This window comes from Candoia aspera, chromosome 6 (assembly GCF_035149785.1).
Source record: "Candoia aspera isolate rCanAsp1 chromosome 6, rCanAsp1.hap2, whole genome shotgun sequence".
Classification (NCBI taxonomy): domain Eukaryota; kingdom Metazoa; phylum Chordata; class Lepidosauria; order Squamata; family Boidae; genus Candoia; species Candoia aspera.
The window spans coordinates 94079051-94090312 of record NC_086158.1 but is presented as its reverse complement, the minus strand read 5'-3'; the positions used below and the strand labels follow the sequence as shown (position 1 = coordinate 94090312).

The following is an 11262-nucleotide window of genomic DNA, read 5'->3' as shown; positions in this document are numbered from 1 at the left end:
TGCGTAAGAAATTTGGCTGAGCTCAGGACGCTTTCTTCCCAAGCCTCCAGCTACCAATCCAAGCCATTCTGCCAACAGTTGATCAGCGTGTCCTGGGAAGAAAAGCTATTTATTTCTCTTCATCTGCTGAAGCAGGAGAGGCAGACAGAGGCTGTGAAACCATGCTTTACCCTGTGTCTCTGCTTTTCCTTTTAATACTGAACCACCAAGGCCTGGGTAAGTGTTTTAAATGCTTGCAACACTCAGCATTCTTTTCCAAAGGTGAAATAATTTAGAGGGTCTGTGATAGATAAAAGATGTTTGAAATCGGTCGTGGGTCTATGCAGTAGCTGAAATGCCTAACAGCGAGGATGCATGCAAACTTGCTCTTTCATTTAACAGAGGCTGTGTTTTATAGAGGAAAACAAATACATTTAGGGAATTCTGAAAGATTGGCAGGCAGTTTAAACATTTCCCAAATCTTAGAATGGTATTAACAAGACAGATGTTGGGTTAGAGGATTATCCCTTTTGTAGATGCAAATGTTGTGGCTGGAAACACGTTTGGCTGGGAGGGTTTGGGAACAAGCTCTGTTGATAGGAAAGCCTCAGCAGTCCAAGTAACAGAGAAGTTAATAAATCAACTTCCACTATTTTCCTTGGTTAATGCATTAATAGGAGCTTGCTTGCACCATGTGTGCTTAAATAAACAACAGGATGGCCATGGGGAACAGTTTGCAGACAGTTGAATCTGATGCTTTATGTGTAGGAATGGTTTTTAGGTGTATTGGTGTCAAATAATTTTGAAAAGTTGCAATCTAAACAAACCCAAACTTAGGAAGGTTTCAACCCTGTACTTATTTACTTGGGAGTACATGTTGCTATATCCAGTGCACATAGATCTCAAAGGAGCATTTCCATTTCTTTCAGTAGGATATTTGTCAAGATCATAAATGTCTCACTGGAATGACCCACTGTATGTACACACATACAAAGACACATGTATATAACAGTCCAACAACTCTGTTTTCTCCCCAAAGAGAACATTTCTAATCTTGCTTGGAAAATTATATAGACGTAATATCCTGTGCAGCCAGGTATTAGACAGGTATTGTCACTAGCTAGAGCAGTATCTGTGGATACAGATTGCCGATGATGATGATGTTGTTGTATCAGATAGTTACAGGCAGTAAGACGTGATGTTCCCTTTGAGTCAAGTCTGATTCTTCATGGATACATCTTTGTGGTTTTCTTGCTTGATATGGAAGTGGTTTGCCATTGCCTTCTTCTAAGATGTGTTTTTGGGGATTCTTGATGGTCTCTCATCCAAATCCTGGCCAAGGTCAGCTCTGCCTGGCTTTTTCATTCAGTCAAGATCAGCTAGATACTGTCCCTTGTCAGCCTGTCAAAGGCACAAGAATCCTACAAAACCTTTGCAGCTCATTCATCATGCCCAAGGAAGTTTTGAATTTAACATTTATCTCTGCCAATCAGTTTTTGATACCTTAAATACATCATCTGTCCTTACAAAGCTCAAAGCTATACCCCAAAGGACAAAGGGCAGCAAAACTGTGTTTAAATCCAGGTTTGCTCCAATCCAGGTTTACAGCAAAAGCAAGCAACCCTTTTTGTCAGTGTGATTTTTCCCTTGCTATTTTTCCGTGACAAACGTAAAAAACAGGGAAAGCTTTGATCACACCATTGTAGCTGCCATCTTGATTTTTTTGACTGCACCTTGACCACACCACTGTACACAGACATGACCATGAAGTCACCAGAATTTGAGCTTGACTTGAACCTTCCTTGCTTCCTTCCTTGCTTCCTTCCTTGCTTCCTTCCTTCCTTGAAACCTCTTTATTTTATGAACTTGTAAAGTTGTGATGTAAAGTTCTCATGGAGTTGGGAGGGTGTCACAAATTCATTTAATCGTTTTAGGTGGTCATGGCATTGAAAAGTTTGAGAACCCCTACAGAAAGCTATTTCCAAGAGAATTTCTCTTCAACCAGTTCAAAGGTTTATGAACTTGGTATAACTACAAAAGTCTTCTTTACAGTGTGTTTGTATTCTAGGCTCAGACTGAGAAGCAATCAGAAATGTATCTTAAAGTAACTGCATGGGGATATTCACAACTCTGCTTTTCTGAGACAGGGATTATATTTTCAATGAGGCAAATACAAATTAAATTAGGGGTTATCTCAGGAAACCTGTTTTGCTATAGTCTGGTCTTGCCAGACTTATTTGTTTAAATATTTAATTGTTCTTTTCAAAATCTTTTCGATATTATTTAGGGAGCTGCAAACTTTAAAAGAATTGGATTCCAAGGGCAAGCTATAAATAGCTTTTATTAACAGATCTATGGAGAGACCCCTAGCTATCATAGAGTTGTTGGAAGAATTAGGCTAAAATATAAAGCGTTCAGAAAGCTCACAATATATTAAGGGTAAACTATTATTATCCCAAAAGGGCCCATTAATCCAATGCTCTTGGAGCATGTGAGTGACTGAATACAGATTTATTTTCTTTCTGGATACAAGCAAGCATAACCACAGCAGACACTTGATAAAGCCAAGATCATTTTTCTTCCTCTGATGTAATGGATTGGACGGAGAAAGCGTTCTCCAGTAAACATACCAGAGTGGAATAAATCATATAATCTTATGACTGTGCTTGTAACAACAGACGTGTGATCTGTTTGCGGAGGAACTCTGCTGCGTTCCAAATTGGGGACACAGGAGTGCTCTAGGTGAAGTTTTCATTGTGCAACTGGGAATCAGGGCAAACACAGATGTTCATCTCCAAGTCCTCGCTGTTCTGCCTCTTCTTTTCCCACCAAAAAGAAAAAAGAAAAAAAAAGCAACCGTTCTAAATTGAGCAAAGAATAAATTTCGCCAGACCCCATTTCAATAGTGCACTTTCCCACCCTGGGTCTTTCCCAAACCTCACCGAAAAATGATATGTTAGAGGTGACTTTTTTCTGCCACATGCTAGCTTTCTGTGACTTTGTTTTAAATGTAAAACAGTTTTGTTTAAAAAAAAATTGTCAGGCCAGGAGCCATGGGTTTTGCAGGGGGAGGGAGGGTCATAAAATTCAAAATGGCGGCTCTGATTACATGGTTGTGGCTGCTGTTTTGACTTTTGACACACTCATGGATATCCTTGGTAGGGATCCTAATGGTCCCTAAGGAACAAAGCACTGTGGGTACTTCCTGTTTGTGAATCCAGTATTTGCACTTCTTGTGCTAGGAAGTAAGGAGTGCGCAAAACTATTGGAAACTCGAGCTGTTTTGCATGGGAGCAAAAAGCACCCCATTCAAAGTTAAAAATAGGTTTTTTGAGGGTGAAACATTTTGCAGACTTCCACTAGGGATGATTTTACTTTATCTGGGAATGAACCATACCTGTCTGTGCTGACTGTCAATCTGTGTGAAATAAGAATCCATCCAAGACTTCAATATTCCATAGCAGTTTTTTCTTTACAGGGAAAGAAGCAATTTTTTTTTTTGGAAAACCGGTATCTCAGTGTTTCTCAAACTTGGCAACTTTAAGATGTGTGGACTTCAACTCCCAGAATTCCCCAGCCAGCCATGTTGGCTGGGGAATTCTTGGGGTTGAAGTCCACACATCTTAAAGCTGCCAAGTTTGAGAAACACTGTTATACATCATTACTCATTTTGTCAGTCAAGAAGCCCTGTGAGTTTTCTAGGAAATGCCACAGGTCCTTGGCACAGAATTTCCACATCCAAATCTTACTGCTGAACATTTTGAGACAGCAGTTGCCTCACCTGAAACAGAATAGGCTCTCTTCTCAAGAAATATCCTCTGTAGGAGACAGTGATCTCAGCAGTCCAATTCTTTCATCCGCGGTCACAGATTTCTGACAAATATCCATTCCATCCGCTCCCCATTCTTGGCTGTGATCCACTGAAAACATTGTTTTATTGGGTCCAGAGAAAAGCCTGCTTTTCATTCTGTAACTTGAGAAAACTAGCTTACTTTCATACTGAACTAGCCCAAAAGGACACTCCCTAGTTCTCATGAAGATAAAGGGAGGGAAGGGAAAGCACATCCAGACTTGCAAGATTCTTTTACTATATTCTTAAAATAAAAGAAGGATCAGCATGCAGAACTCTGGATTCCCAGTATGGTCTACCTTGGAGGAAAGACACCAGCATTATTAGTAATTCCTTATGGAGCCATGAATGGCCGTTTGGGTCTTCCCTCTAATCATCGGCTTTGGAGCACCAGTCCTGGTTTGTTCATGAGAGGACGGGAGGCCAAGCTGAAGCATTTATTATGGGCATCCATGGGGGCGAGGGGCTTGGGGAGACAAAGGATGTCTTGACTATCATTTCCTTGATGGTATCATCACACATGCAATGCCATTTTGACTTCTGAAGGACAACAATGTAGGACTCTTGGATACATAAAATATGGTAAATCAAGCCAATTATGTTACATTCAGACCAGTCTATTGGTAGTTTTCACAGTGAAAAGGAAAGTTTCTGGATGTCATTGTATTCATGAGGTTATTACTTCATTGCACAAGTTGATTTTTTAAAAAATCAGTACAGGCAGATGTTTTGTCTCAGTGAATTACATCTCTGTGATCTCCTGTGCTTGATGGGTGAGATGCCCAGATTTTGAATTTGCAGATATCTTATCAGCAGAACTGAGTACAGAGGTATTTTAATCAAGAGAAATCACTGTGAGGTCAGGAGGGTGTGCTGAGTAAGAATTGAAATTGGCTTGCTGTGTTCTCAGTGGCCCAAAAAATTCCAAGCAGATGTTGGGAACTCATGTTGAAAGAATGATTGAGTTTGCACTGGGTTCTCTCTGCTTTTGTGTTCCACCAGCAGGAAAGTTTTCTCTTGTTGGCCGTAACTCAGATTAATTATTACATGATTTGAAGGTTAATTCCGGAACCCAGAAAATGCTATCTACCTTTTCCTCCATCCATTTCTACTGCCAAACAATTTGTCATTATCTTTCAGCCTATCTTGGGGCACATCAGTTCATAAACAGAGCATCTCTTTGCAACACTCCAAAGCAATTATGCTTTTTTCCAGGGTTGTGTAACTGGCCTTTGCAACCCAACTCGATGTTTGATTTCTATTAGAGCAGATGACAGCCCCTAGCCAATTTCGTGGATCCTAAAGAAAACTAAGCCAAATGAAACCAGGAAGTCTTGAATCCATATTCTGGGAAGTTGGAGGAACAACCCAGAAGAAAGTCATGGCAAGCAAGCCATGCTGATGTTGCCAAGAAAAAAAAAAGATAGATATGTCCATGTAGTCACCATGAATGGAGTTCAGCTTGAAGGAGACTTAACTTGAGGGCCAAATAGGGGAAGTTATAAACTTAGTGCCAAGTTATAAGCTTGGCGGTCTACATTTTTTTACATTCATAGAACTTGTGTTTATTTTATAACAACATGCTTTAAAAATCCTATGTAACGTGGTTTCTTTCATTTTCAGGAAAGGCTTTGTTGAAAGTCTCTCCCCTCCCTTTCAAGTTGCAAAACCTTTCCCAAAGCCCTGGGGGTGGGGGGAATAGTTTTACACCCGCTTTGAACCCAATTCCCTGTTGTTGAAGCCAGCAAGATGGACATAGTTTTGGTTTGCCCTCACCGTTCTCAAGTGGGTGGGGACTCCATGGCTTGATGGATGTCCAAGGAATTAGAAAAGGGAGCTTTTCTTGCATTTTAATCACAGCTCATTATTCTTCTTTAGTGGGGAACTTGTTCTGCCTTTAAGAGGCAAAAGCATAATTTTGTAGGAAAAAAAAAAGGAGAGGAAAAGAAGCATTAAGGAAACAGAGAAAGTATTTCCAAGGTAGACTATGACCATTTCTCTTAGGAAAAGGACTTATGGAACCTGGGATTTTCCCAAGCTAGGACTAACTAAATGGGTTGAGGTTTCATCACTAGTGATACCCCATCAGATGTTGGAGAGGGACCTTGGGAACTGTAGTGAACTCATCAGAAGACATCAGGTTAAAGAAGACTGGTGGAGCCAATCATTCCCTGTCTAATCTGGGGTTGCTGACCATGACCAGAGTACCTTTCCAGGGTTCAAGGCAAGGATTTCTCCAGCCTTCCTTTACAGATGCTGAAGCTGGAAACTGGGTTGATCTGCATTTAAAACATGTCAAGGTTCCCCAAAAATCATGCCGTGTCCTGGTGACCTCTCAGAAATGCCCATGTAATCTCCTGCAACAAAATTCAGAATTGGGCAGTGACTGCCTTTTTAAAAGAAGCCCAGACTTTTAAAGCAGCCTTTCTCAACTTTTTGACCCTGGAGGAACCCTTGAAATATTTTTCAGGCTTAGGGGAACCCCTGCACATTCAGGCTCAAAGATAGGCCAGAAGTCACAAAATCATTATATTCATTTCATGGATAGCCCTGTCTATATGCACTGTGTTCTTAAACTCAAAGAATGCAACTTGCCTCTTTAATGTGAAGTTGCCCGAATTTGAAATATTTTTTTAAATAAATCATGATCTCCCAGGGAATCCCTAGTGACCTCTCGCGGAACCCTGGTTGAGAAACCCTGCTTTAAAGGTTACTCAGTCTAGCCTATAGCTGTGAGATTTCCTGATGGTTTCCCATCAGGTCCTAACCAAATTTAACCCTTCTTAGTTTCTTCAAGATCACATATATATTGCCACCTGCTGAGTCCTGTATGAGACATGATCAAATTACATGTTATATAATAACGAAGTATGTATCCAACCCTTTTATTTTTATTTATTTACAAGTATACAGAAGTGCTGTGCAGACCAAGATTAACTGCATGCAAAAGACCTGAACCTTCTCCTACCTGATTCCTAGGAGAAAGGAGGGAGAGCTAAAAGAGAGGTGGGAAGTCTTCCAGATACCTCTCTCTTTTTAATCTCCAGGGAAGTAGTTGGGGAAGGAGATTTCAACTTCTTTTGTGTACAAACTGTGGTCCTGATCTGGGCCTGGATGGTTCATCTCAAGTAAATAAAAAAAGAGAGCCAGTTTGGTGTAGTAGTTAAGGCACCAGGCTAGGAACCGGGAGACCATGTGTTCTAGTCCTACTGTAGGCACAAAGCCAACTGGATTACCTTTGGCCAGTCATTCTCTCTCAGCCCTAGGAAGGAGGAAATGGCAAATCACATCCAAAAATGTTGCCAAGGGAACCACAGGGACTTGTCCAGGCAGTCTCCAGGAGTCAAGACTGACTTGAAGGCACCAAAGGTGGCGGGGGGGACCAAACCAAGGACAGGGAGGGGCAAGCTGTGGATGAGCCAAACTGACGAGAGTAAGGGCCATCTAGAGCTTTAAAGCTGTGAGATCATTTGCTTCTCTCCCTTTCTAGCTGCTGGTGATCCTATTGCTGATCATCGAGGAACCTTAGAGCAAGATGACTGGTGTGATAATCCCAGCACCATTCACAGGCGCTTAGATACCATCCAAGAGGTAAGAAGATGCAGTGGCACAAAATGCAGGATGCTTTTTACCATTTCCCTGCAAAGGACTGCCCCAACTCCATGGGGGTGGAAAACTGAAGCTCAAAGTTCTGGAACTGGGTTGCAAAAATGCAAAATAAAGTCAGATGGTCTAGAGAGCTGTAGTTTGGCCATACAGAGACATAATTGCCTATACGGGACATAATGGAAGCACGCATTGGGTAAAAGGCCTCAACTGTGTCCGACGGAGGGAGGGAGGGAAGGACGGCAGACGGACTTGAGTAGCAAGTTTGGTAAACACCTTTACCTTAAATCCTGAGACCTGCTGTATGATGAAATAGACAAAACTGAGTTATATGACCAGTGGCCGAAAGTATTAGAAAAAAACTGCATATATTGTCCAGCTCAGATGGTGACTCCTAGCTGACCCTGAGTAATTGTGAAAGAAACTAAGCAGGGTCTACGTGATTAACACTTGGATGGAAGTCCGCTAGTCAATCCTATAAACTAGATTGGGAAATTGAACACACATCCCAGGGGGAAAAAAAATATCATGGCAAACCAGCTGCCGCATTGTGCTGCCAAGAAAACTACATGGCTGTGTCCATGAAGTTACCAAGCATGGCGATCAATTTTATCTCTACCAGATTGCAGTCTCTGTGCATCATAAGGCAGCACAATGATCAGAAAGAAAGAACGAACCTGATCAGAACATTAAAGTTTGCTTCTAGGAACTACTGCGTAATTGTTAAAGTGTCCCAAATGGTGAGCAATGGCTAAGAATGCTCCCTTTCCATTCAGAACTAACTCAGAGTATGTTGATTCCAAGCCACATGTTGTCCAATGTCATAATGGATGCATTAGTCCTGGATTTAGGGACTTTTTTGTACAAACTTCAAGTGGAGGCTTGCACAAGATAAGAGCGATTGCAAACAGCTGCAAAGAGCAATTCTTACTTATTCTGGCACCTCTAACTATGCCCCTTGACAAGCTACTTGAGCAGAAAGTCTTTTGCTGCAGACTACAGCTTGGACGTTGTGTGGTGTTGCACAAGACTAATTTCCAACAAAAGCATTGCTTTTCAGAGTCTATTAACTCTCATTTTGCTATTATTTGCAATTAACAGATTTTTTGTCTCTATTTATGGAACTCTTTTAACCTGGTTCCTGAATTAACCTATTTTCTGAGTTTGCACAATAGATTGAACTAGAAGCTGACCAGAGGCTGGGTTTCCACAACTCATTAAGCCACAAAGAACCTAACCAGGGCTAACACTAACTTTAGCATGTTGTGTGAATGAGTTATTAGGTCTTCAGCTTGTGTGAACAAGGCCAGTAAGTTGCAGAACTCATGTTACTTCCCCCGATTTCTTCTCTCCTTTGCTTAGCAACTGGAAAAAACAGTTGATCATTTGGACTCCGAAGTCAAGTCACTGCTTAATGATGTTAGTGAAACGGCATGGACCAAACCTCTTGCTTCTGGAATCCCACTGGTAGATCTCTTTGAAGGTAGGAAGTGGAGCCAAGCCTGTTGAATTTCACCACCCAATCAATGGGTAGAGAAATGGGGTACATGAGTTCTTGGAAGTTCTCCAACCATTTTGAAGGTCACAACTCCTTTTTCAGGAGCCCTGCTACTGAAAAATCCCTACGGAAGGGTTCCACCACTGTGTCTTCCCTTAAGATTGAATGGAAGCCAGGGAGGCTGCAGAACCCAGAAGAGAGTATTGAAAAATGACAGAAGGGATGTTCACATGTACTCTCAGGCACCTTGTAATGAAGTGCAAGAAACTTGCATTCCACCTCACAAGAATTTCTCTGAAATTCTCTTCCCTTATGAGAGAATCTCTAAAGCAAATACTCTTCCATCAAACTGAATGACCTCTTAAAGGAGAAAAGGGTTAGGAGAAATGTCTGCCTAACAAAAGTAGAAAACATTCAGGGATATTGTTTGGCATGCTTTAATGAGTTATGTTACTTTCTATTAATTAACTATGGCTTTCTTTTCTGTCCTTTTTGTCTGCCACCCAGAGTCACATGTATGGGGGAGGTGGCCATGCACATGCACAAATAAATAAATATGCAGTTTCATCCTCCCCAATGATGCTCTTCAAAGGTGTTGCTTGTAACCTCCAGCAGCAAATGCAACAATTGTGTGTTGCCAACTGGGAATGGGACAAGGACATCAACACATGAGGACAGCACCAAGCTGAAACTGAGCGCTGAGTTCAATCTGCAATTGATATAAATACACGGGACCAGACTGTTCTCTTATTTCACAATTCTACTTCCTGCCACATTCCTTTTGTGGTCTCCAAGTAGTGCCATTTGGTACTGCACCAAATACCAGTTGGGAAATTTTATTTTTTTATAGGCCACCCCAATCTGTTATGACTCTGGGCCGCTTACAAAATACAATAAAAATGAAGTAAAAACAAAGAAAATACCATCCAAAAAAGACTTATAAAAATAGGGTGGATAATTGTACTTACTCTGTGTAACATAGGACCGGGGTGGAGGTGGTGGTGGTGGTGGGACCATACTGGCTTCTTTATCCTCAGAGCAAAACCTTTATATATTGTTACATTCTATAATACTAAAGCATGCATTCCTCCAACACTGTCTTTTTGTGTGTTGGGAAAAAAAAAATCACTTAAGAACACATCCATAACTAGAGAGTTTCAAAGACCATTTTATTCAAGCTAGTCAGTGTCAGTGAATCACTGGCCTCCTGTCATTAAGGACAACCCTTCTTATATAGGGTTACAGAGATTAAAGATCAGCACGCACATACGTTTGACGAAAAATTGTTTTGTAATTGATAAGAGGCACAGATATCTGGACTCCTCTGTGTCCAGAAGAACCCAGTATAATGCAGGATACTTAGTCTTTGAAGGCACGATTACCAATGTGCTGATTGTTATTTTGACAGTTTGACCCTGCATCCAGTTTGGATGGGGATGGTTGTGAGCACATCCATGATCAGCATCCTTGAGAATTTTGCAGTTTAAGGAGACATTCAATGTGTGAATCAAAGTCTGTTCATTGATGTAGCAACTCTGGGATGATATATGTCATAAGGGAATAATCATGGCATGCATTTGAGGAGACTGTTAGCAAGTAAGGCTATTGTATTTAAATACATTGACCATACGCTAAATAGAGACAGGAATATCCAGGCACCATTAGATACAGGGATAGGAACGTAAGAATTCCTTCCCAGTCCATGAATGAAATGTCCTTTGATGAATAAAATGATTGACTTTGGGCCCAGGGCCTTGGCTGGGTCACACCTATGTTTGGACAGAAGACTGCAAGGAATTCCTAGTATTATTGGCTAGACTGGAAAGGTGAAAGAACATCTTGGAGGAACAGAATTGTAAATGGCTCCTACACTATTGCCAAGATGTGTCCATGTGGCCATTAGGAGTTGAACTTGACACCATCTTTAAAAAAAAAAGGTGTCAGCAAATGCCTGAAGGCTGATGTTCATTATATTTCCTTGCCTCCAGAAAATCTGCTTCTGGCTTGTACCTCTGGAATAGCATGTAAAGTGGGTGGGGAGGGAAGAACAATTAGCGTAAGTCACAAACACCCCCTCCTTTGGTTACTGGAAGGGCCAGACTGAATGCAGCCTATTACTCTCTTTTGTCAGCAACAGTTGCCTTTTCTATGTCTGAAGAAGGTATCAACCCAACCTCTCTTTTTCTAGATCCTAGTTGAGCTTCCAGACGATGGACTGAAAACCCAGACTCTGAACTGAATACACCACCAGAGTCAGCCTTCAAGTTGCCTTTCTTGTTGCATCAACTTTGAAACCGAGCTGGTCTATAAAGTGTTGAGATGGACAGCA

General features: G+C 41.3%; 1 protein-coding gene across 1 annotated transcript; it reads left to right on the top strand.

Moving 5' to 3' along the window:
• On the top strand, nt 1-11262 carry PLAC9 (placenta associated 9). Its single transcript, XM_063307698.1, has 4 exons — nt 1-216; nt 7320-7420; nt 8798-8918; nt 11122-11262. The coding sequence occupies exons 1-4, from the start codon at nt 162-164 to the stop codon at nt 11130-11132; spliced, it is 288 nt and encodes a 95-aa protein (XP_063163768.1). The 5' UTR covers nt 1-161; the 3' UTR covers nt 11133-11262.

Bases quoted from the DNA above. Each gene is read 5' to 3' on its own strand.
- PLAC9 (XM_063307698.1), top strand. From the start codon at position 162: ATGCTTTACCCTGTGTCTCTGCTTTTCCTTTTAATACTGAACCACCAA. The intron at 217-7,319 runs GTAAGTGTTTTA...CTCCCTTTCTAG, and splicing joins ACTGAACCACCAAGGCCTGG to CTGCTGGTGATCCTATTGCT. The intron at 7,421-8,797 runs GTAAGAAGATGC...TCCTTTGCTTAG, and splicing joins GCTTAGATACCATCCAAGAG to CAACTGGAAAAAACAGTTGA.